Consider the following 27,999-nt stretch of genomic DNA (forward strand, 5'->3'; position numbering starts at 1 on the left):
GAAACCAGTTAGAATTTAACTCAACCATTTGGAATGCTTTTTATTATATAAGATGTCGTCCTGCCACAGACCGCCTTCTATTTAGGGGAAGTTAAAATTTGTGGTTGTATGAATTTTTGTACGAGATAAAAAAATGGCTCCTAAACTATCCTGTATCTCAAACTAGAACCAACCATACACATTCACAAAATTTCATTGAAATCGATTGGGTGGTTTCGGAGATTGTCGTGTACAAACACGGTGACACGTGATTTTTACATATGAATATATTATATAGATGTCACCTGTGACTTTCTCTATCTGCACAGACAGACTGAGTCACAGAAACGTGTGGCGGGATACAGCTAGTAAATAAATCAAATTAACACTAATTTACTAAAAATTGTTAGACTTCCGCGGTTTTGGCGCTTTTGACTAAATGAAAACAAATATGAATATGAAAACCATGATAAATAGTAATTTACTTGACAATTTTTATTTTCTACATCGGGCTCTCACTGTACACAAGACCGGATTTAAAGTGACTCGAAGCACTTTAGAATTAAAGAATAAGGCCAGGTTAATCATGTACGAATTTGTCCCATGTTACTTTAGCGGTAGTTGTTATGTTTAAGATGTTTTAATGTTTAATGTACTGAACTAATGATGTTTTCTGTTTCAGCAATAATGGGCAAGATCGTGGGGCGAATCACGAGCGCCGGGGGGGTGGGGGCGGCGGCGGCGGAGGCTCCAGGCGGCGCCACGGGGGCGGGGGCGGGCTGGGCGCGCGCCACGCTGGCCGTGCAGGCGGTGTACCGGCGGGCCGAGGGCTCCCGCCTGCGCAGGGGGCCCGCCGGCCTCTTCGTCAGCAGGGAGGATCTCGCGTGCGGCTGTCCGAGGATCAAGCCGAACAAGTCAGTACCTACCTACATAATATGTACCTACCTCTTTTCTTTGTGCCGTCTGGCGTCCGTCGGGAGTATTGCTCTCCCCTTAAATCCCATTCGAAGCTGGCAGTTCTTTTCACTTCTTCCGCCCATCTCATCTGAAACTTCGCTTTCTCTTCCAACGACGCCATCCGATGATACCTGTCATTCCAAAGGGCATATCTAAGTCTCGTTACGTAGAAGGTGTTAAATTGAAATAATGCCATATCTGAAGGTCTCCCTTTAATAGTCCGTTCTCAAAAACCGACATTTCTTTCTTCAAAATAGGTTCTAGGTCTTGAAGTTTCCAAGCTTGAGATGCGACTCTGTGCTGTCTTCTTAGCATCACGATGAGTTCCTCTTTCATTGCCAAATATTGACCCTGCTGATATTGCTAATCGCAAGAGTAAGCAAATCAAAACTATGTGTTATGGTGTAAATTCAATTTTTTTTTAATACCGCAAATCCCCCACATGAAAATTCCGCCAATCTGAGAAATCCCACAGAATTGCGGCATTGCAAACCCTGTACTTGTTCATTATAATAGTCCTATTTTAAGTTGGAGAATGTGGTGTTACGTTTTTTACTATTCATTTATTTCAAGGTTTTATTATAACTAATAGAGATGACATCCTCAGTGGGATCTCCCGTGCTGAGGATTTCATTTAAATATTATAAAATTTAATTGTATGAAATGAAGTAATTATAAATATATTAAATACTGTTTTTCTGGAATAATTATAAATATATTACGTGGTGTATTTTAGTGCAGATGAGTGGCTTCTGTTTCAGTCTATATTTGGTGTCAGTATATTTTCTATTTCTGATCTCTCTATGTATGCATCTCCTTTTGCAAGCTTTTTATTTGAAATTTAAATGTTATAATATTGTTGTTAGTTTTGAATGAGAGTGGGATTTTGCTGTAGAATTTATTACCATAGTATAGGAAGGTTTTTTGCACAAATGATTAGTAGTTACTTGTTGGATATGTTTTTGACCATGAGATCTAGTGTTACTTGTTGGATATGTTTTTAACCATGAGATCTAGTGTTTCTAATATACGTTTGATTATTTTTTTATATTAAGCTTAATAGTCACATCCTCCTTTGTGTCACAGCGTTTATTCTGAGTTAGTAGAATTGCGCAGTTGAGAGATGACCGGGACCGATGAGGACGACACCAGGTGTGGACGGCGATGACGGCGGTAGAACGTTTGAGGCGCGGATCAGTGAGTCGACACCGCGTTGATGGAGACCGGACTCGTGGATGTGTTCAGCACTGGTGAAGACGTGGAGTCTTCCGGGTACTCCAATATGATCGAGGTAGCCGAAGGTGCGATGGACCTGACGGCGACGATGCCGCGGGGCCGAGGCGCAGACCGGTGAAGGTGTCGCAGGGTCTAGGCGCGTGAGGTCAGCGCTGGGAGGAACGATGGCCGGGGCCAGGGCGCTGAGGTGATCCCGTGGAGTCCATAATAAATTGTATACCGTGCAGAGCCGGGTGTAGGTTATGTTCCTGTGGAGGTGCGGTGAAGAAAGAGCGGGACGCGACGCGGGGGAAACCGGCGGTCGGTGTCGGCCGCTTCACTATGCAGCAAGCGGCGCTAGCATTGTTGGTCACTCGTAAAACTGCTAATTTCATTCCCATTATATAGAAAAATTTGTGAAATATAATTTTAAAAAAATAATTCATAATGTAAAACTGGTAATTTCATTCTCATATATAGGCGCCCGGGTGCACTAGAACTTTCAGAACTGTAGGTAGGAACGCCCAACTTTCGCATTGCGTCTAGAGTGTTCCTGCTACAATGCGTTTTGCACTGGCGAGCGTTCTCGAATATTCTCGTAGCGTCGCTACAAGTAATTGCCTCACAATTCTAGGTACATTTATAAATTTGTACAGCGCCCTTGAGGTAATTTTGCACAAAAAACAGCGGTATACAAGTCATCCAAATATTATTATTATTACATGTTACGGGAATTATAATAACACCGCACTATTATTTTTTTGTTTATTTATAATTTTTTCGCGTTTTTATCGTGGCAAGTTTTGATCACAACATATTTTTATCGTGTAATTGCTTCAACATTTAATTAAAAAAATATCTCTTCTGATCATTTTAAATGCTTTATCTCTCTCACTCGTACTATATTGTAAAGGATGCATTTAAGTTCATAGGTAATAACAATTCATAGATGATAATATTTTCTGTATTTGAAAAGAAAAATTGTATTTTTTCTACCACCATCAGCTTCTACAACAATAATTATCAAAAAAATAATACATTTAAAAAAAATAGTATTGTGAAATATCGATAGGAGGGAAGTCGGGAGAAAAAAAAACTGCTATTGTTAAAAAATATGTTGCACTGATTATATTATGTATTACTTGCGTCTCTTACTTTTCTGTAATATTTGTTTTTCATATATTTTTTTTTATCTTTAATTTTGAATTTTTATTTGTTTTATGTTTTAATCTTTATTTAGGTATATGAAAATTAATGTGTCCTATGGCTGAGTAGATTTTGGTAATTGTTGTACCTATTTGTATGCTAACTGAGTTTTTATAACTGGATTGTTCTCACGTAAGTGAGATCGTCTGTAAGAACCCAGTATAAATAAATACTCGTTACTTATTCGCCCGCATCTGAATCTGAGTCAGACCAGGTATGGTCGTGGTCCATTAGGATATGTTTGGGTATTCTGTGTGTATACCTAACGGAAAAATCGTTCGGGGAATTGTATTGTCCGATATCTTATATGGGTTTATTTTTACTAAGTCTGAGTGATTTGTAAAAACGTTCATTCAGTCTGTGTGTAAATTCGTACAAAGTCGGTATTTGTTCTCGGTCGTGTAATCTCTTCAAGTTCGTGATGTATGTAATTTTAAAGCAGAGATTTTGAAGCGTCTGTAGTCTCGTGAGGTCCGAGTGTAAAATGCTGCTCCATACAGGAATCGCGTATAATCAGTACCGGACTAATAAGTGAGTAGTAGATGAGAAATTTGGTCCTGTGAAGTTGCGGGCTTCTTTTGTTGAAAATCGGCTTCATCGCGCCGATCGCCATTCGCGTGGGCGCTTGCGTCTTGGCTTGGTGAGATTTCCAGTTGAGGCGCGAGTCCATAGACAGGCCCAGATATGTGACTTCATCTTTCCATTCAATGACATGTCCTCCCATTTAGATGTTGAAGTCAGGTGTTCTATTTTTTCGTTTCCTCGTGTACATGAAGGCTTTGGTTTTTGCATCGTTTAACTTCAGGGGTCATTTTTTGTAGCATTCTTTGAGCGCGTCAAGTGCCCTCTGTATATTTCTTTATTCATTGAAATGTTTATTACAGTTATTAGTAATATTTACACCACGAAGCTAGGCAAATGCCCGTGTTGTGATGGTTGAGATAGCGGATGATATATAGCGGCCATGTTTGCTTTGAGCGAGGAAACGTAGAGTTTGACGTCATCTGCATAAATTGACAGGTTGCATCTCTCGTTTTGGGGGATGTCATATGTGAACATATGGATGAAGAGAAAGGGTCCCCCAAACTTCCTTGGGGCATGCCTTTTGGAATCTCACGCATTGATGATAGCACGTTCCTGATGAAAACTCCAAAGGATCCATTCTTGAGGTATTCCTGTACCAGTCTACTCTGGTAAGTTGGTGGGTTGCGGAGTGCCTCTTTCTGAAGCCGAACTGCTCGTCTGGCAAAGTCTGGTTGTTATCGTGGTGTGGGACAAGCCTGTTGAGTATAATCTGTTCAAATACTTTGCTCAACGTAGATAGTAGACTGATCGGTCGGTAATTCGTCGGCTAGGCTCGGTTTTTGTTCGGCTTTACGAAGGGCAGCAAGGTCGCCGATTTCAACACCTTTGGGAAGTACCCGGTTATGAGACAGGCATTGAATAGTTTTTTTAGTGTAAATGAGAGAGATGTTTGAGTAATGTGTTGTGTATTAGATCGCTTCCCGGCACTTTATTCGTTTTTAATCGCTTGATTGTGACAGCAATATCGCTCGGCTTAGCGAATGGATGTCGACAGCGTTCGTCTGCTCTGATTCGCTCAGATCTCGTAGAGATTTAGCAACAATTTGGTCCCTTACCGAGTCGCAATGTTATCCGTGTCCGCGTAGGCTCTCTTGAATCCGTCGGCGAGCGTGTCCGCTTTTACTTGTAGCGACAGCGCCGTTCTTGTGCCGTTTAATTTCACTAGAGGGGGGATAGTGTGATGTTTGTGTCTCTGCGCGCTTACCATTTTCCATAGGGATTTGTTCTTTGTTCGAGAGATGCGACTTTTATATTCCAAAGTTTGCGCTTGAGTTTTGCAATTTCGCTCTTGATTTCTTTCTGAAGGCAGGTAGGCTGTCTTGAAATATCCGCCGCGCGTGCGGTGGTACTTGCGTCGCAGGTAGGGAATGCAATCCCGGTATACCGGGATCCCGAAATACCGAGATCCCGCAGACATTTTGCGGGACTAATCTCGGTCGAAAATTTTGCGGGATCCCGCTGGACTGGCGGGATTACAGAGAAGCTTCGACAACTGCATCGACGTCCAGTTCTTCCACATCGCCTCATTGTGAACCTCAACCATCAATCTGGTAGGCGGGAATGGGTACCGCCGCCCTGGGAACCATTTATTGGATGACCAACACCTCTGCCACAGGTCACCCCAAGTGGTTCGCTACGTTTGGTGACTTAGCAGGGGTGCCCGGGTTCATGGGTTAAGGTTTGCCCAGGTCTTGGTGGCGGGTGCGTCGGCCCACCTTCTGCGTGGCGGGCCGGTTGGGAGATGCTGGTTGAGGGAGACCCTTTACAACCGGTTACCGCTGTCCGGGCCGCTCGATAGTACAGGGGCCCGACCCTCAGGCTCACGACTAAGGGTGGGCTGCCCCATCAGCGAGTGAAAAAACCCCGCCACTGCTGTTGTGCCGGTTCGTGACCGGAGGGGACCCAGCAGCAGCGTTTGGGGCGCATTGGATGCCCTCTCCAGCCGGACTCTCCCAGCCTATCGCCTAGCACCGCAGTGAGTGGGCTGGAACCAAACGCTCATCACTCCTGGACAGCCTGAACCCCATATTCCTACCCACCCCTCATACCTTTCCTTTCCAGACCTTTCCTTTCACCTCCTACCCTTACAAAAAAAAAAAAAAAACTTTAAATTCATGAACATACAACATAACAATTTTAACATCATTACAGCGGCGAGTAGCAGGCGTCCCCGGTGCGGGCCAAAACTGTTGGTAAATTTTGCCAACATTCGCGGCCTGCACACAAATTTAAATTCCGTCCATCACCATCTTTTGTCCCAACGTCCCAACCTTCTTTTCCTATCCGAAACTCAGATAGCCGAGCCGCCAGACTCCTCCTATCTGGACTGCCCGGGCTTTACCCTCGCAAGCAAATTCCGACTCAAAGGAGGAGTCTGCCTCTATAGTCGAGCTTACGTCAACTGTGTACGACTATTGAGTCTGGAAAACTCCAGATTCGACGTAATGTGGGTGCGCGTCAATCTTGCCAGTACGGCAAGATTCTACGCATGTATATACCGCTCACCGAACCATAGCGAATCAGACACTTCCGAGCTCTTCAAACATTTGAGCGATACTATTGATGATCTCTTGCCCCGCTACCCTTCGGCCGAGTTTGTTGTTCTGGGGGACTTCAATGTTCACAACGAACCATGGTTGAAGTTCTCAGGCCCAACGGACTCGGCTGGCCGACAGGCGGAATCCTTTGCCATTTACTACGGATTAGAGCAATTAGTTCAGGAGCCTACAAGGGTTCCTGATGTCCAGACTCACCGCTCCAATCTGTTAGACCTATTCTTAACTACTGTGCCACAAGGTTATAAGATTGACGTCACAGCGCCTCTGGGATCATCTGACCACTGCCTAATGACGACATCAATCCCCGTTAGCCTCAGACCAACCAATGAGAGGCTGAGGAGAAAAGTGTGGCACTATAGGTCAGCAGATTGGTTCGGTATGCGGGCCCATTTCAACGCTTTTCCGTGGTCAGCTGTTTGTTTTCGGACTTCGGACCCTTCAAGATGTGCCCAGGAGATTGGTGAAGTCATCAAATCGGCGATGGATGGCTTCATACAATCGACTACTAAAGAAACTGGTGTGGGCTCAAAGCCGTGGTTCAGTCGACAATGCTCCGAAGCAGTTCGACGAAAAAACGCGGCTTACCGAGCCTACAACACATCTCGAACGCCCGAAAGCAGATCAGCATACAACAAATCGGCAAAGGAATGCAAGAGAATCATTAATAGGTCAAAATTCGATCATGACCTGCAGATCAGCAAAAAGCTGGCTGCCTGCCCGCATGGCAGCAGAGCATTCTGGTCGCTTGCGGGCTCAATAGGTCGAAATTTTTGCAAACCCAGTTTGCCACCTCTTACCAGACCTGACGGCTCACTAGCAAACACCGCCACCGAAAAGGCTAACTTATTAGGGAAAATGTTTGCGGAAAACTCGACCCTCGACGACGGGGGTGCTGTTCCACCGTCGGTTCCTCACTGCGGCTTCTATATGAAAAAGCTGAGGATCCGGCATCGGGATGTACTCCACGTCATACGGGGGCTCGATGTTAACAAAGCTAGTGGACCTGATGGAATACCTGCCCTGGTATTGCAGAGGTGTGCTGCGGAAATAGTTCCAGTTTTGACAAAGCTCTTCAAAATGCCCCTGAAGTGTGGCACTGTGCCCTCTGGTTGGAAAAAAGCGGTAATTCACCCTATTCCCAAGAAAGGTGACCGCTCCAACCCGGCCAACTACCGCCCCATAGCGATCACATCAGTTCTGTCCAAAGTGATGGAACGTGTGATCAACGACAAACTGCTCACATACCTCGAGAAGAACAAAATTATCAACGACCGTCAATACGGATTCCGGCGGAACCGCTCGTGCGGTGATCTTCTCGCATATGTGACGCATGTTTGGAGGCGGTGCCTGGAACGTCACGGTGAGACCCAAACGGTCGCACTAGACATATCCAAGGCCTTTGACCGGGTCTGGCACCGAGGACTTGTCAACAAATTGCATTCTTACGGACTTCCCGCATCCCTGTGTACGTGGATTGTTGACTTTTTAAGGGATAGGTCGATTCAGGCGGTTGCTGACGGTTTCACCTCTTCTTCGCACTCCATAAATGCTGGCGTCCCACAGGGATCGGTTCTGTCTCCGACTTTGTTTTTGTTGCACATCAATGACCTTTTGACATGTGCACCGATTCATTGTTACGCGGATGACAGTACAGTTCATGATAGCTTTTTGTTTGATAAGCCCCCAAAGGGCACACAAACTCCAACGGCTCGGAGGGCTTTGAAGCAGAGAATGGACGGTTATCTCGAGAGTATTTCCTCCTGGGGTAAAAATAATCTCGTCGAATTTAATGTTTCAAAGACCCAATCCTGTCTGATTACGTCTAAAAGGGATCCAAATGATAATCTAGTCTCCTTCAACGGAAGCAATCTTCCGAACAGGCCTTCCATTGATATGCTTGGTGTAACTATAAGTGACCAGCTCAGGTACGGGGGCTCCATCGAAGCCAGAGTAATGTTGGCCTCTCAGAAGCTGGGCGTACTGTACAGGGCCCGCAGATACTTTAATAGTACACAACTGCTCACCCTGTACAAATCGCAAGTGCGCCCTACTGTCGAATTTGGCAGCCATCTCTGGTCTAGAGCCCCAAAATACCTGAAAAAAACCCTTGACTCTGTGCAGAAACGGGCGGTCCGTTTGATAGATTCCCCAATCTTAACAAACGGACTGCAATCTTTAGAGCACAGGCGTCAGGTAGGTATGCTGTCCTTGTTCTATCGGTATTACAATGGAAGATGCTCTGAGGAACTAGCGTCATTGATCCCTTCGGCACCGGTGCGTAGTCGGGATACACGCCAAACGCGCTCCCAACATTTGTACACAGTTGACACTTGTCACATGAGAACGGGTCGCTTCTACGATTCGTTCTTAAGTTCAACAGCTCGGCTGTGGAACGAACTGCCGGCCTCTGTGTTTCCTCCCTCCTACAACATGGGACTCTTCAAGACCCATGTTCACTCCTTCCTCTCCACAAAAAGACCCTCCACACAGCATCCCCAAAGATGACATAGGCCCTGAGGGAAATTATTTTCTTCAGGGCCTCCTGTGTGGAGTAAATATAAAAAAAAAAAAATCAACTTTGGCAAAGAAGCATAAAATCACTGACCATTTTTCAAGCGAAAACAATACCTTATAATAAAAACACATAAATTTGTTTTTGACCACGATAGTCGTCCATCGTGGTCAAAAACAAATTTATGTGTTTTTATTATAAATTATGATGAGCCACAAAGTGAATGCTTTTTACAATTACGAAAACAATACCGTTCAAAAGAGGGTATCACGAATGGTGTCTAAAGATGGTTTACCATTCCGAGTTTTCTGTACCTCGTCGGATTTGCGAGATCTTTTTAAAGCCGGAGTTTTTAACTTACCAACATCGTCTAATTCGATCAAATTAATGGTTATGAATTACGGCAAGACACTAAAAATGATGGTTATTCAAGATCTTTTAAAGCTGAAAGAGAGCAACTACAGATTTACCCTCACTAACTCTGAATTACTCCGAGTCCGGTGTATTAAAAGGCACATACCCTCAATTCACTTACAATGCGCTAATGACTATTGTGCCAACCAGCGTGGAAGCTGAACGAGCTTTTTCAGCCGCTGGCTACCTTGTGTCCAATATCAGAAGCCGTTTATCAGATGACACAATTGATACTTTAACTTTTTTACGAAGCTATTTCCAAAATAATGTTTAATTAAACTTATGATGCTCATTGTACAAGAATATTGTTTATCGTGTGAACGTTATTATTTAAATTTAAGTTTCAGTTTCAGTGCCGGCAATCCGGGCGTTTATTTTATTTTCATTTGTGTACATAGATTTCTTTTACCCACCTCACTAGACAAAGTCTGTTCCGAGGCGGGGCTATGTTATGTAAATTTATTTATTTATTTATTACACTTACGTGAGAACAATCCACTTATAAAAACTCAGTTATTGTACAATTACAAAAATCTACAATTAAATAAAGATACAAAAAATTATATACAGATACATACAATTAAATACAGATACATACAATTAAATACAGATACATACAATTAAATACAGATACATACAATTAAATACAGATACATACAATTAAATACAGATACATACAATTAGAAAACAAAAACATCAAAAAATAAAAATAAAATACACAATCATATACAAGCTCGCTCAAGTAACACATTACATTATACATTATTACAAGTGGTAAGAGGCATAAGAAATACGAGAGGTATGCATAGAGAGAAAATTGACACAATGAATTAGCTAATATTTTTTAATAGCGCCAGAACTTTTTTTCTGAATCCGTACAAATTATCGACGAAAATATCTATTTCAGCACACTCTATCTTGTTATATAGTCGACACATCTGGGTCAGAGGGCTAAAGTAGGCGATATTATTTATAAATGTATTCAGGTGAAAAATATTATGGCGTCTTAAACAATGCGAATTGGGGACATTTATTTTAATATTGCTAAGACATAATGTAGTATCAAGTTGACCGTGAATAATTTTATGTAAACATATGAGATCAGTCAATTGCCTTCTAGTTTTAAGTGTATCAATCTTGAAGTAATCACGACGTACGTCATATGATCTAAGATGGTCATGTAATCCACATTTGAAGGATAACATTCTTAGCATTTTTTTTTAATGGATTCTACAATATTTTCATATTTGCAGTAATGTGGATTCCAAATAGAGCTTCCATATTCAAGTTTACTTCTAATTAAGGCATTGTAAAGAGTTAGAATTGACTGAGGATCTTGGAAAGGTTTACATATTCTATGAATAAATCCCATCATTTTTAATGATTTGCACTTAATGTCGTTAATGTGTACATCAAATATGAATTTAGAATCAAGAGTGATTCCTAGATCTCTTATTGAAGATACTTTTTTGAGAATAATATTATTAATAACATAAGAAAAATCCTTTATAATTCTATTTCTAGTGAAGTTTAAAATGTAACATTTTTCAACATTTAAGTGCATATCATTGACAGTACACCAGTTATTAAGTGTGTCGAGGTCGTTTTGAAGCACTTGATGATCGGAAACAGACTTGATTTTACGAAAAATTTTAAGATCATCGGCGAAAAAAGCATAATCACAATTTAATTTCGAGCCAAGGTCATTTATGAATATAAGAAAAAGTAGGGGGCCAAGATTTGAACCCTGTGGTACACCGAAAATGTATGTCTTATCTTATTCTTTGCCAATTTATGACTTAAACTTTACCTATGTCTAACTAAAGGTATACCTATTAATAAATCATTTAAAATGTCCCAAAGAACTTGTTTTATTATAGGTATAAATTTAAAACTCTAAAAACAAGATTGGTAGATCGAGGTATTAGGTCTTATACGATTGATTAGATATGTAAGTCCACTCTGCTGGATCCCGCAAATACCTGGATCCAGCGGGACTAAGATTGTTCAGTCCCGCAAATACCTGGATTGACATTTTCTTGCGGGATTGCATTCCCTAGTCGCAGGCGATTTTTGTCCTTGATGAGCGATAAAACTTACCTACTCGGAAAGCTTGATTGTGTATGACTACTTCTTTGAAAGAGGTATGTGTGTGTCTTGAGCTATTTGAAGTATTTCCGTGAGAGTGCTTGTGGCGAGCGGACAGTTCCCGAAGTGAGATGTATTCGATCGTTGATTTTCTTTTTAAATCCTTCCCAGTCGGTATTCTTATGATGCGCTGTTTTCTTGGGCTCCTTAAAGTAGATTCTCCTATAGTGAAGCTCCGATGACAGCTCTTCTACCGTGCGCAGTGGGGAAATTATCTTTACATTTTTCTCAAGTTCGTACTCGTTATCCAATGTACTCGGGTATCTTGCGCGCTGTGAGTAGAACATCGGTCTGTCGGGAGCCATTATCGAATAGGTATTTGTCTACAGGTGTGTAAAGAGCGTATTTCCGTTCGCATTACATCTGCAGTTATTCCAGTCGTTGTGTTTGCCTCCAATCGCAGCAATTTGTCCCAGATTGAGAATTTTATTTACATCTTTTATTAGTTTTCCATATAACTTTAAAAAAATATCAGTTCCTTATAATCCCTATATTTCCTAGTTTTTTTTAATATGTGAATTATATATTTTGTCGAAGATTTTAGAAAGGTCTAGGAATATGCTAATGCATTTTTATGTGAGAAATTTTCAAATATTCAATTACTAAGGCTATGGCGTTGGATGTTCCTGGATTTTTTCTGGGACTATCGGCTACCTTTCTTTGGATTGCTCCATATTCATTAATTACCTATGAAATTATTAATTATCTAATTAACGACAATGCCTTACAAACCAATCACAAATCAATCACCTGACGACACCTCCAAAACAGTTAGTGCGATGTTTCACGTTGTTTGTTTGTTTGTTTTAGATCGTACCTTATTCTGGGTATCGAGGATGAAGGGGAACTAACCGTGGGGCCGGGGACCATCGTCATCGAGTGGAAGGACGAGTGGCACAGGCGCATGCGCAGACTACAGCGCCGGGCGCGCCACTGCAAGTAGATGGCCCCGCACAGAACTACAAACATCCCACCCAGAACACAGAACAGGCCGATTCGGTTCGTCCGTTCATCCCGTTGGACGATACACACCTCAACGACTGGCCCTATAAGCACAATATAACATTTTTTTAAGCAATCACTAAAAATTATTAACTGAGAGATTAATAAAATTATCATTTTCGTTGTATGCCTTAGCCCTGTCGTTTTAAAGCTATTCGCACCAGCTTGTGCTGAATGCGCAATGAATAAAACATACTTTAGCATTCAAATAATTAGAATGTTGCACTTTGATCTGGTGACGGCCGTTGATTGTTATAATGTATCTATAATTCTTCAAATAACAAAAATCCCCAAAACAAAAAATGAAGGCAACGATTCCATCTACTCAAATCACCTCGTGCTTATTTGAGACTAAACCACCACTGTTCTCCTACGAGAATGAATGATGATGTTCAAAGGATTTGCAAAAGCGTGTCATCAGATATCCGTGTTTTATGTTTGCAATGTAATGCGCTACAATCCCTAGGGGAAACACGCTCTAGTCACGTAAATACATGTTATATCCGATGTGTATTATTGTCCGATTGTTTTCCACGCATGGCTTATAGTTATAGAAGTTCGCGTCTCTTCATCCGCATATATACCTAGATATATATTATGTAATATTGGTCCTAAATCTACACGAAGTTTAACTTAGAAAAGCCTACATTTCGAACTTACACGACTGTTGATTTCCATTGAACGCCTTTAAAATGAACCTTTTGACATTATTGTGTACAGAGGGCCGCTGTGTACGAGATGCTTTCTTGTATTTATTGTTGATTGTACCGTGTTCCATACTTCCCAGTGTATAAAGGATGATTATTTATTTAAAGTTATAATTAATGTACGAATGTGAGGATGTTCCATCGACGTGTTAAAGAGGAAACTACATCGCCATGAATGTATATTTTGTGATATTTATTTGTTGAAGAGATAAGAAAAGTCTCTTTCCCCTTTCCAAAACTTAAAACTAGAGATTTGTCAGTTTTCACAAATTTTAAGATTTAGTTTATTTCTGATGTCCTCTTTATGCACAAAGTCTTTATTTTGCTTAAAATTTAATGAGACCCTAGTTTAAAGTTTAAATATCATATCATATTTACCAAACACAATCGTAAAAATATGTTACATGTATTTATGATACTAATTTAATTTTTCTTAACATGTGGTTTATCCCAAAAGTGTACAGTATTATTAGTAATAATATTTTTTATTAAAAGTAAATACCTAAATGTGTCATATATTATTATATTTAGTTCAATGAAGTCCAGTTTTATTTGAAATGTCAATTTGTAAACACAAATAAATTTGAAATACCTGTTGATTATCGTCATTTATTTTGGGGTACCATACCGTGTTTACCTCCTTCTTTAGCCAACGTTTAGGAAAGTTTTTACAGTTCAATTACACATTTGCCCTGATGATGGCCACTGTAACACTATCCGAAACGTTGGCTAAAGAAGGATGAAGCGCAACACGGTATAATATTGTAAAAGTAAATAACACTTCTACTTTTGAAAATATCAAATCATACCTATTGATTAAGTTACGCTTTTTAAACAATAAAAATGAGAAGAATTGATCAAATTGTCGAGGAAAACGATCAAAAATATCTGATTTATTTTTACCTACTTAAGAATTTGCCATAAATTAATATGTAGACTAATAAAATTAAAGTCAATAATATTTTTTAAAATAAACATGTTTAACTTTAAAAAGCCTACTTTATTATTTATTAAAATAAGGTGATTTTAATATTTAATTTGCTTTGCATATTCTCGAAACTTTCGTAATTTATTTCTCAGTTTAATTGTAAATTATTTGAATGGAATATTTTCCTTTGTAAGATATGATTTTTAGAATTAAACATTTAAAAAATAGATAAATACTTTTTAAGGAGCTACCTTTAAGGCATGACGCACCTCAGTTATAATATTATATTATAATAATAATGCTTTTGTGTAAAATAATAATCATTTCACCTTCGATATTGAAAGAAAACCATAATGTTTGATTAGACAGTGTTCTCTGTATTAGAAAATCATGCTAAAGATATTTCATAACCAAGAAGACAACTCTTCATTTGCGTATTCAATGATTTGTTAAAAAGATAATTAATTAATAACGAAAAGGTAATATTTAATCGAAGTAGAACACCCTGTAGACCTAGCCCATTCTGGGAATATAATATAGTACCTATTATATGACTTGGGCCGATCGAGGATATGTTAATTCCGCGTAGTGCGCAGATTCTGACGTGTCTAGTAGAGATGCGTTTCGTTTGTATTTGTAAATTTATAACATTTAATGCGTTTAATATGGTAAGTTCAATTTTCTATCATTGTAATATGTATTGTGAAGTTGCAGATATATTAAAACACTTAATTCAGTTAATCGTTGACTTTTTACTTAGTGCCCTATTTCCATATTCCCAAAACAGGTAGACGATAATTATATGACATTAATTTGTTTAATTATAGATAAGTTAAGTAAGTATTAACCCTTTGTACAATACAAACACAAATACAAATGAGGAAAAATTACTATATTTTTAGAATAATGTTTTTTCATAAGGCAGTAAATAAAAAGATGTAGTTTTGTTGACAAATAGAAAAAATTGCATATTCTAATCTTTATAATTTTTCTAACGTGTGATATTTTAGAAATTATTCGCCCAAATACATACGTGGCTTATTAGGACACGTGTCACCGTACTTCTGGTTTCCCGTCTGGCACCTTTTTCTGCTCTTTTCGAGGAGACCACACACTCCCTCTTGGGACCTTTTCTCACAATGTGGAGTCCTGGTTTCTGGTCGAGCTACTGGTTTGATGGAATGGAAGTAGATGGAGTATTTTTGAGTACAAAAACCCACTAATTGATTTACTAAAATTTTGATAAATTTCAAATGGCTCAATGGTGTTTCGTCGTTATTTTTTTTATAATCTCCATCTACCAGAAAAAGAGTATACGCCACCATTTCAGTGATTTTCTTAAGAAGCAATATGACGATGCATACTCATACAGCACATATGGATTTAGTATAATCGATGATATCGTATGGTTTATCCTTAATTACAGAGATCCTAGGTTCGATTCCCAGATGATACCCGTTACCTTTATATCTTTCTGTGTCTTGTTCTGTTTTATCTTTAGTATTATCTTCCTCTACAATGAAATATTAAACTTTACCACTTACGTAACTATCGACAGACTTAGGAAGTCAGTGTTAAGTAACCTGGACAAGGTATTAACGATCTAAGTTACATCAATAGGGGGCACCGTGTGGCTTGAATATTACGAGTCGCGAGAGAAGTGTATGTTCATTGTTCTGGCTAGGCCCCTTCCCAGGGCAGCCCGAGCCCGAGCCGCAGGGCTCTCGCCAATAGACAACACATTTCAATTACACTCGGGCTCCAAGCCCCGCCCCGGGCTCTAATGTGCATTTGTCTGAAGTCTGTAGTAGTTACTACTTGTCCTGCTCCTGCTGCTCTCATTCTGTTAGATGCATGGTTTATGAGTAAGAGGGAGAGTTACAAGGGAGCTACCGGTGGTAGGTATGTCCCAACCTACAGGGATGGCACGAATTGAATGAAAAATAATAGGTTGAAATTTATTTAACGTGTTAGATAGATACCTACCGATAATTTCGGCTTTGAAAATCTGAACCAAAAATGAACTACGATGCCATTATTATTATTATTATTATATATAAATATAACGCAAAAAACCATCTTAAAAATATATCACTCAAAGTACCTATCAGAACTAGCTTTGACCAAAACAACTTATACTTATTTATGCTCGCAAAGGTAATATACTTGATCTATTAACCAACATACCTAACAAAATCACTAGATCCTTCAATCAAAGGCACATTCAAAAAGCAAAAACGAACACAGCAGAGAAATTTGATTTCCTACGTATACAACTTTACAAGAGATTACCACTCTCATACTGTTGCATCCGAAACTGCTTCCGAATCATAGCTTCAGTTGAACATGAATGATGGACTATTAATGAATTTAAAACGGTACAAAATGAATGATGGGGTTGTTGGAATTGAACAACACAACGAATGAGTACTAAAATGATATGGTAAATATTCGGGAAAGCTGGCCACGCTTAATATGATTTTGTTTAAATAAAACCTTTTGAATCACCTTAATTACTATAAAAGGCAACTACCTGCATTTGAGAAATTTTTAATTTTAACATTCTAATTTTTGATTACGTAAAATGAAAATTGTATGGGATGACAACCATTACCAATTATTTCTGTCAACGATATGTTCGTGTGCTGATATTCTCGACACTGCACGCGGGGCTCCAAGAAACGTTAGTACCATTTAATTCATGCATATTAGGTAGGCACCACAGACATATGAATATTAATAGACTAGAACCTAAAGGTGAGGGGTAAAACCATCAGTTGCGGGACGCAGAGGGGAAAGCTGACTGTGATTCGTCAATAAATCAATCTGACAGTATATAGGCATCTCGCATTATAATATCACCATTTAGTTCTTAATGGTAAAATCTGCTTTTGAATGAATAGACATTTTTACATGGGAGCGCAAATTACTCGCCACGTTATGAACAAATTTGCGAAGTCCAAATTCGCCAAAGTAAATTTCTTCTATTTTCAGAGTCGTAGTTAGTTTCAGAGTATTTAGTTAAGACACTTTTATAAATGTTTCATAATTTACTTCCCAGTAAAAACGATTAGCACACTTGAGAATCGCTGCATTCGACCAATGTTGGAGGGTTGTCACAACCGCTCTGTTCCTATTAATAATAAAATAATGAAATCTTTAAAAAAATATATAACATTTCACTTTTAAGAAGATAATAGAAATGTAAAACAACTAAAAAAACAAATGAAATTATATACGCACAGCTTTTACCAGCGATTCCTAAGAGTATTTGGAGTAAAAATTTGGACATCATTTTGCCGTCCGATGACACTTTTTCAATTAAAAACAAAAAACATGATTTTCTATCGCACATCGCCACTCGGTATAACCTAGCGCATTACGTCATATGCACTCCTTCTCGTTCCAGCAGTACCGTACATACCTAACAAGCGCGTACCTAACACGCGGTCCGTTGCGACGTGTGATAGTATAATCCAAAGATAATAGATGATCGGTGGAGACGTGCGATAGAAAAATATAATATTTTTAATTTTAATAGATAAAAAAAAATCATCGGACAGCAAAATGACACATACATTTTTCATTCCAAACATGCTCACTGTATTTACATTTTACTTCCAAACATACCAATTTTTCACAATTGATAACCAACCATTTATCCTATATTAAGTGTTTTTTTTTTTTTTTTAATATATATATAAAGTGGGTACAGGATATAATATGAGTACATAAAGCATATATTTACATTACAAAATATATTAATGTTCGCAATCTCACCAATGAAGAAACTGGTTCTTGTGCTTGGTGAGAGAGTTACACTAATTATAAGAAAAATAGAATCATTATGCTATAAGTAAGTATATATATATGATAGGAACAATATATAAAGAGACAAAATCTAAATACAGTGGAGATGAGTATAGACTGATAATAAATATCAATGAAGGGAAAAACAGGCAATTATTTAGTTGATTATTTCTGAAAGAGTAACTTTAGTTTTAGTTTAAGTATGTTAATATCCTTTTATTTCTTTATTTCAATCGGAAGGTTGTTGAAATACTTTATTCCTAAATATTTATAGTTATTTTGCATTTGTTTGGTATTACATTTTGGAATTTTGATATTGTATTATCTTTTAGATAAGTGGGTTTCAATTTTTTTAATTATATTATCTTTATAAATTTGGATAATTGCATTTTTCTTGAATATATCTTCTACTCGGGGCATCCCGAAAACTGTAAATAGCGTTTCTGTTGGATACGTGGAGGGTTTCTTGAGGATTACTTTGAGGATTAGCTTCTGGACCACTTTGATCGGGGTCAGAATCTTACTGTATGACCCCCCCCCATCCAATAATTCCGTATCGAATTAACGTGTTGTTTATGAGTTGTGTAAAATTCAAAACTCGTTTGGTAATAACGCCATTAAAGTGGAATAAATTTAAAAATGATTGGTTTATTATCCTTTATTAATACTTATAATTATAATTATGTATTTTATCAAAGCGCAAAAGGTGAAGGCACATCCCTGATTCTTGTGCACGGTTTTGTGTTTCGCGTCCATCGCGTGATAGTATATGTTTCTAAAACTGATCCATATTATACGATGTTACTAAGCTTAAAACAAAGTAAAATAATGCTTACCTATGGAATGTAATACGACAATTGGGTTTATTCTCTTTTTCACATCTATTTTTACAAGTTTTCATAGCAAAAGCCACCATTTTGCCGTGTTATTTCGTAAAATGCCTCGACCATAGCTCGACGCTAGTTCGAACAAGAATGATGACGTCACATTCTCAAGATTCACGGGAAGCCATACGCGAGCCCAGCCGGCTCCAATGGAACCGGTATGGGGAGTGGGGAATAATACGCTTTAAATCACTCAGGGCAGGTCTACTAATATTTATATGTCTATGGTAGGCACTATTTTGGCGGAACACCGGAAATAAAATAAATTAACTTATGGTGGTATTATGGAAAGTTTTGTTCATCAATTTTTAAATATTTTTTAATGTAAAATAACCTAATCTTACCTATCCTTGCCTGATATAAACCTAACCTAACCCAACCTAACGTCACCTAACCTTTACTAACCTAACCAAACCCATACTAACCTAACCTATACTAACCTAACCTAACCTATCCTAAACAAACGTAAACTAATCTTATCTATACTAACCTAAACCAACCTAAGATAACCTACAATAACCTAACCTAACCTATACTAAATTAACCTAACCTAAAATAACCGAACCTAACATAACATATACAAACTAACCTAACCTATACTAAATTAACCTAACCTAAAATAACCGAACCTAACATAACTTATACTAAACTAACCTAACCTATACTAAATTAACCTAACCTAAAATAACCGAACCTAACATAACATATACTAAACTAACCAAACCTATACTAATCTAACCTAACCTAACCTTTTTAATATATTTTTTTATTTAAAAAACAATAAATACCTTTATTTTATTTCCAAGATCCGCCAAAATAGTACCTACCTAATTTGTATAAAGTAAATGGTAATAATATCTCTTCTAGCCACTCGTATAATATCAGGAATACCAACATAAGAAAATGTCATCAACAGAAATTATTTTGGCTGTCATCCCATACAATCTCATATAACGCGAAAGCGAATGTTAAAAAATGATAATAAAATTAAAAAGGTTTATATTATAGCCTCTTCATTAACATTTAACTACTTGATTGATATTTCTAGGGAAATGCAAATGAAACATATATAAATGAACTACAGGTAACACAAAACAAAGTAATCAAAAAGCTGTTTCAGTTCAAACCTATAACATCCACAAAAATATATATGGAAACAAAACTAAACATTAATAAAATTATATGAATATAATACATGTCTCCTTATATACAAAATAAATAATACAAATACAGAACTCATTAAATCGTCACAAGTACACAGACACTTTACATTTAAACACCATACATACTCATTATGGCAAGCAATCCATTGGTTACGAGGAGAGCAACAACATTTGCCTTCCAGACAAAATTAAAAATGAAAAAAGTGTAGGTACATTTAAAAAAAAAAGTTTTATGCTCAATCAACAAAACAATGAAAGTGAATAATATAGTTATGTAATTATGTTAAGTTATGTTTCCTTATTTTGTTTTTATGCATTTCTATAGTCCATCATTGAGGATACTTTTTTTAACTTTTTGACACAAATCATTTGTACATAAATCAAATGAGTGATTATAATAATTCATAAAGTCTTATAAGACAATTTTTTTTGACATATCTGTAAAGTGATTCTTCATATGTTGTGTCTGTATGTTGCTTCTGTGAAATGTTTTGTAAATGTTTTCTTCATACATTGTGTCTGCACATTGGATTGGGTTGGGACTAATTTTTCTGTACAAAACTCTTTTTTTAATTTTTTTACTCTTCTATTTCAAAACTACCAATTGGCGATCCCTTAATTTAGTTAGATTAGATAGTTAGTTAGTTAGATCCTTTAGTTTGATAACTTTTTTTATATTAACTCCACACAGGAGGCCCTGAAGAAAAACTCATGGGAGTGCAACATCGTTTGTTGTATTTTTTAATAAAAAAATAAAAAAATGACCGATCTGTCTTTCAACCCCTTAACACATTGGCAGTCCCATAAAAGCCAGGAGACTATATTACCAGAACTCCTCTGAGGGTATAATTTTCTGGAAGCCCTCCCAAACTGTCGTTATCACCTTTGAAGGTCAATCGCTTCCCTCCCATATATATTTATTCTTCAACTCATTACCAGTTGAAATATATACTTATCCCTCCACTCAATGTTTCAATTGCTGCCGTCTTGGTCATACCAAAGCTGCATGCAGATCTCAACCCAGATGTTTTAAATGCGGAGAAAACCACGCAGCTGACCAATGTCCTTCTTCCTCCTTACTCAAATGTTTTAACTGCTCAGGCTCACATACAGCTATCAACACTTCTTGCCCAGAACAATCTCGCCAAAAAAATATTAAAATTTCTATGGCCTCTCAGAACTTGTCTTTTCTGCAGGCTTCTAAACTATTCCCGCCTGTCAAAAAATCATTTGTTGAGGCTCTATGCAATGCACTCTAAATGCAGAGTGATTTTAAAATAATGCTTTAAATCCGGGTTTCTTTATTTGTTTTACTTTTAAATAGTTTTAATTAGTTAATTACTTTGATCTTCAGTAATCATTTATAAGAATTTGATAAAAAAAAATCAACTTCTGACTCGATTTACTCGAAGACAAAAGCTCAAATCAAAAAAAATATATACAACAAAATCGACCCCAAATGTGATGTAGATTCACCAGTTTCCCGCTTGTACTACTAGTTTCCGGACACCGTGTATATGAAGCTAATCTTCACATAAAAAAAAAAAAAAAAAAAATTATTTTAGAGGGAAAGGTCCCCAAATGCCAAAGAATGATTGTATAAACCAATCCACAGTTTTATTCCGAAATTGGTGCACAATTTTGCACACTTGATCTTCAAAATAAGCGGAAGGTCACTGTCTATATAAGATTTTAAAAACTCTCTGTGAAGCCCGGGCAACGCCGATGACTTCAGCTACATTGTAGAATAATAAACAATACATATATGACAGAGGTATGAAATCGTTGGATCACGACACAATAGAAGAAATTGTAATTTTTATTTTTTTGTTGGTTTTTTATTTTATTTAGGTATTAGAGCCAGGAAAGAGTCTAAAAGGGTCAAGAAGATGCACTAAGTGGCATGAATAGCTAAGAAGTGACTAGAAGAGACTAAAATAGACTAGGAGAGCTGAGGTGATTTTGCACAAGAGCGGCGCTGTATAAATCGTCCCAATTATTATTAATATTATTAATAGAGAGACTAGATATGATGGTCTCGCCGAACGTCACAGCGGTGCTGCCAAGGTCTGTTATCTATGTGAGGATATTATGTCAGCGCTTTATTACACGGATGACAAACATCGTGCTGGCACTGTTGGTGGACGCGGTAGTCTCTCTCGCTGCAGCAGCTGGTACAGTTTCTTCACCACCTAGGATTCTTGCTGTAGAGTCTCCATATCCTATCTTCGTCGAACGTCACAGCGGTGCTGCCAAGGTCTGTTATCTATGTGAGGATATTGTGTCAGCGCTTTATTAGCAGCAGACACATACCTAGACGGATGACGAACCTCGTGCTAGCACTGTTGGTGGACGCGGTGAACTCTCACCCTGCATCAGCTGGTCCAGTTTCTCCACCACCTAGGATTCTTGCTGCAGAGTCTCCGTTTTCTATCTTCATTGAACGTCACAGCGGTGCTGCCAAGGTCTGTTATCTATGTGAGGATATTGTGTCAGCGCTTTATTAGCAGCAAACAAATACCTGGCTGGATGACGAACCTCGTGTTGGGACTGTTGGTAGACTCTCTCGCTGCAGCAGCTGGTCCAGCTTCTTTACCACCTCGGATTCTTGCTGCAGTCTCCATCTTCTGTCTTCATGTCACCTGTTCCTGTTCTTAATTTTACTTTACTTAACTTCACTTTATTTTGGTAATATTTATAATTTTTGTAATACCTGCATCAACTGTAAAGCGCCCCTGAGGTGATAACTCACAAAAGCGGCGCTATAAAAATTTTCCAATATTATTATTATTATTATTATTGTGGAATAATAAACAATACTGTAGCAAAACCTTTCATATCAGGTTTTGTTATTCCTAAGTACGTACAAGAAAGAGATTTCATACTTTAAAATTGTTTCAGATTTCATTAGTACCTACCTACCTAACCCCACGAAAGAACTTTTTCACACTTCCCGCCGCTAGTTACTAAAACACGTGTTCGATGCGTAAATACTGTGCCATTGACAGTTTGAAGTGATTATGGCGTGTGAATAATATGGTCCATCCACAAAAATCTAAAGTAGGTACTTACGGCCCACAGATCTGCGTTTTTATAATACATATTGGTAAATCTGAACCACATTCCTTCACGTTTTGTCCGTGTTAAATCATAAACAGCCCCTGTTAATATTGTAAATATTTATTTCAAAATGCGGGAGACTGGGACGAGATGTAGGTGACAATGTGTGCCTTTCAAAGGTGCAACCATTAAATCCTTTCAAAATAAATACCTACCCATTAAATGTTCAAACTCAAACATCACGTTCAAGGATCATAAAATAAATAAAATCTACACAAAAGTGCATTGTGAATGTGTACAGATAAAAAACTCGATCGTGTGACTATTTTTAATAAGAATAATTATTTCTATTTACTTCTTCCTTGCTTTTTCTTGAATCTCTCTTTCTTACTTATTTTATCTTGGCTTCATCATGCTCTTTCTAACTTCATTTTGCTCCTTCTTCTTATCTTATTTTTATCAAAAAAATATACTCATTAGGTATGTATACAATATATTGTTATCATATTTTTATTCTTAGTAAAATCACCTTTTTTAACTAAGAAAATATATTATAATTATTTTACCTCCCGAGAATAACTCGTATTTAGGGAAGGAGTATTATATTTATAATGCACCCTTGAGGTGATTTTAACTAAAACGGCGCTATACAAATCATCCAAACATTATTAACACAATGTTTGCGGGGGGTTTTTTAATCAATCTACGCCGTAAAGCGGGCAATTTTTATCATGTTCGCGCGCAAAATTCCGTTTCATGTAAAATAGCTATAACTTCTGAACTATTGATCAAATTTAAATAAAATTTTCAGTATTTTACCTTATTTAAAATTTTTTATTATGATCTGGTCACAAATTTTTATATTTTTGAAGAAACAATTACGATATATAAGTTTAAATTAAAAAAAATTGAAAAAACTGCACTTTTGTCGTATTGTCTATTTAGTCATTTTATGCACATTAAACAAAGTATATATATATTTTTTTAAATACACACCACTAAACACTAATATTGTTTGAAAGTATGAAATCGTTGGAAACAATTCCCTTCATGTAAAGGTACATCATAGAATTTACACACGTACCGGGTTTCGCTAAGTATTTTGTGTACCGCGCACACACGACATCGCTTTCGCAGATTCTTATTTTTACCAGGGCCTTCAATCTTTTCCAATATATGTTTTCGCATATCCATCGATAGTCTTTCTGGAGGATCAGATTTTGAAGATTTTTTTCGGATACCAGATGTTGATGGTGTTGGTTCCGGGTCTTGACTATTATCTGACGAAATCTGATCAGCCACCCAGTGCTCTGCGATTTCCTTAAAAAATTGTTTATATTTTATTTTCCTTTCTTTTACGGAGTTGTACACAACAAATGAGTTGAATAATGCACAATTTATTATATACATCGCTAGCCTTTTTGTCCATTTAGTGGTTTTTCGTAAAATAGAATAATACGAAAGATATTGGTCTGCTAGGTCAATGCCTTTCATATATTTATTGTAATCGATTATCATTACCGTAGTCCATTTTATAGGATATTTTTTATGAAAAAATATCCCTTTGTTATGTAACAAATAAATTTTCTAGCACAGCACACAAATACTTTGTACGAAATTTTTAAAGCCGAATGTAGACAGAAAAGAAAATAGAGAACGTCTTGAACGAAACAATATCGCTTTAACAATAAAGAAATATAAAGATTAAAAAAAAACACGAAATATTTATCTTACAGTTATTTTATTTCAAGTGCATGTTTTATGACCACAGTCGGCCGGCCGCCCGACTCAATTCCACGAATTGCCAGGTACCTAGTACACGTGTCACGAGAGCTGACGCATAATTTTTACTTCACAGAGTAACCAACATCATACGTTACTCGTAATATATTGTTACTCTAAGTGTACCTACAACGCATTTTGGCGTCTCCCGCGCTTTACCAATAGGTAGTGGACAAATACGAAAAACGCTTTTAAGCGTCTCCCGCTCTCTACCAACAGTACGCAAAAGACGCTTTTAAGCGTCTCCCGCAAACAATGTGTTAACTATCTGTAATCCCGCCACGCGTTGCTGTGGCTCAGTCTGTCTGTGATGATAGTGAGACAATAGGGCGTTTTGCTTTTATATCCAACAGACGGCGCTGTTTTACAAAAAAAGCATGTTTGTCCAACCGATGGCGCTGTTATTTTTTGTCACAGAAAATCTTAGAGACATCTATATAATATAGGTAGGTATATAAAAACACACAAGTATTCGAATGCGACGTTGTGTTCAAATTTCAAAGCAATCGGCGAAGAACTTTCGAAGATTTAAGATTTTGAACAAATTAACATTTACACTTTTATTTATAATAGAATATGAGTCATACACATTAAATAATTTCGGGAATACTACCATAAATCTAACTTTTTTATATTTATTATATTTTACACGCTTTACAAATATAAGGCAAAAAAGTCCTGATAAACTGCTTTTTAGCAGTTTGTCTAATAATAATAATAATAATTGGATGACTTGTATAGCGCCGTTTTTGTGCAAAATCACCTCAAGGGCGCTGTACAAACTTATGATACATTTCTACAGTGATCTATGTTATTACTTAACTATTTATGGAGAAAATATACAGTACAATACTTACCCGGTAGGTCACTTGAGATTAACACTTAATTAACATTATCTAATTGTTTATTAGCGAAATTTAGATACAGGATTTAGGAATAATTGAAAAATTGAGTCTAACGGGTTCTTTACATTATAAATCTTATTATAGTGAGTTTACAGTTACATTTTTGCAATTATATGTATAAAACAAAAAAATAAAAATTTTACAGAAATATAGCAAAAGAAAATGATGAAAAACATAAATAACAATTTTAAAAGTCTTTAGAATAATATTTAATATATAAATCAACAAGACTGCATGTTCACGATTTTGTATAAAGAATAGGGCATCAGTAATTTTTCTGCGTTTATATGAAGCGGTAGGGTCAAACCGAAGATCGCTAAAGCGATACGATAGGTGTTTAATAAATTTGGATTGGATATTTTCAATACGATCAATGTATGTTTGATATTGAGGATTTCAAATGACTGAGGCAAACTCGAGTTGTGACCTTACATATGACATATATAGCAGAATTAATGTGTGTGCTATAGTGAAAGGCTTTGTAATGCGTATAATAAAGCCCAATTGTTTATAAGCTTTCTCTAAAATATGTTCAATATGGTCCTTAAATAACATTTTAGAATTTAGCAGTACTCCAAGATCTCTGATTGATTCTACTCGTTGTAGGGGAACATGGTTTAATTTGTAAGTATAATCAATTGGCTGTTTTTTACGCGTAAATATATCATTGTAAGCTAATACAAAATAATTCTTCCAGTAAGCCAAGTCTTCAGTAAGTTCACCAATTGTTTGTTTTGGGCACAGTTTTTAATTTCAGCAGGTAACATATTAAAACAACTGGGAAGCATATAGTTTAACGTTCTTTGTCCATATTTATTTGTATTCTTAGGTACAATAAGTCCTTCATTAAAGTTAAAACTAGTATTATGATGGTGTTCTAGCCTGTTTATATATAAGGGGTTATTTATGTGCTGAAATATAATTTTGTACCACAGAATTGCTCTCACTGAAAGAATTGTGAGACTAATATAAGTATGGAATATTATGCCTTTCTTTGTATAATTTTTTTTCGTCTAATAATTTAACAAGTGAATTTTGCATGGTTTGAACATGGTCAATATTAGTTTTAAAGGAAAATCCCCAAGCTGTTATTCCTTACCTTCAGATTCAGCTAGAGAAAAATAAACTATTCGAAGTGTGCAGATTGGAACAAATTTTTTTAGTTTATACAATCTGCTTACAATTGATCTTAGTCGTGCACAAACTTGTTTATTTGTATATCCCACTTGAAAAAGCAATCAATATTGATACCTAAATAAACATATTCTTTAACTAGTTCCATATTTTCACATGTACACATTGCAGAAATACCATCGTGTAAGCAATCTGAGGTATGGGTCTTTATTTCTGGTGTAATATATACCTTAACATTAGGGGATCTTATGTGTAACAATTTAGTTTTTTTGGCATTTATTGAAGCCAAAGTCATGAGACCATTTTAAGAGTTCAATGTAGTCTTTTTGTAAAAGGTGTATACAAGTTTGCAAATCACTGCTGAGAATCGTGCCTACACAGAGGGGCCGTAGAAACGTTCGGCTACGGCCCGAACCGATCGGCCGTGCGCCGTCATGACGTAGCAAAATGACCGGCGGTACCCCGTCATTACGTTCCATACAGGCACGATTCTGAGAATCGTGCCTAAACAAAGGATGGCAGTGGTAACGTTCGACCACCAAAATTACCGGCGATACGCCGTCATCGCGTTCCACACGGTTCTCGATTCCGAGAATCGTTAGCGTTCGACCACTGCGCACGCCCTATAAAACAGGCACAAGGCCCTGAAGAAGGCAGATCGCCAGCAACCATCATCAGCTCTACAACACTCTCTCTGCTCTACCATCTACCTCACTCCGACTCCTGCCTCTGCTCGCCTTGTTTTGCTTTTGACCCTCGCCTCATCCTGCACCACGGACTCCCCTACCTCTTCGGGCCAGACCCGGACTCAGCAACAAGGACAAGCGATCGGACCAGCTCTAAAGCGGCTACAGAGACGGGTCGTTCTCCTCCCCCACACCACTGAAGGAACGACATCTTCCGCCTCCATGGATCGAGACCTCCGGTACTTCACAGTCTTGTGTATCTCACCCCATCTGATACAGAGTTTAAGAGTTTTAATTTCATGCAACGGTTGCTAAGTAATTTTCAACATGTTTTGGTAATTTTCCTCTTATTCCTATTATTTCT

General features: G+C 37.4%; 1 protein-coding gene across 1 annotated transcript in view; it reads left to right on the top strand.

Annotated features, from left to right (window-relative positions):
* Positions 1-14,934, top strand: part of LOC149422747 (netrin-1-like) — a 446,444-nt gene extending 431,510 nt beyond the window's left edge. Inside the window, exons 6-7 of the mRNA XM_089633494.1 lie at positions 662-893; positions 12,385-14,934. Coding sequence (XP_089489620.1) covers positions 662-893; positions 12,385-12,517 — 365 coding nt within the window. The 3' untranslated portion in view covers positions 12,518-14,934. The remainder of the gene's footprint in view (positions 1-661; positions 894-12,384) is intronic.
* The last annotated feature ends 13,065 nt before the right edge of the window (positions 14,935-27,999 follow it).

This window comes from Hesperophylax consimilis, chromosome 7 (genome assembly GCF_061612785.1).
Source record: "Hesperophylax consimilis isolate HC1 chromosome 7, BYU_Hcon_1.0, whole genome shotgun sequence".
Lineage (NCBI taxonomy): Eukaryota > Metazoa > Arthropoda > Insecta > Trichoptera > Limnephilidae > Hesperophylax > Hesperophylax consimilis.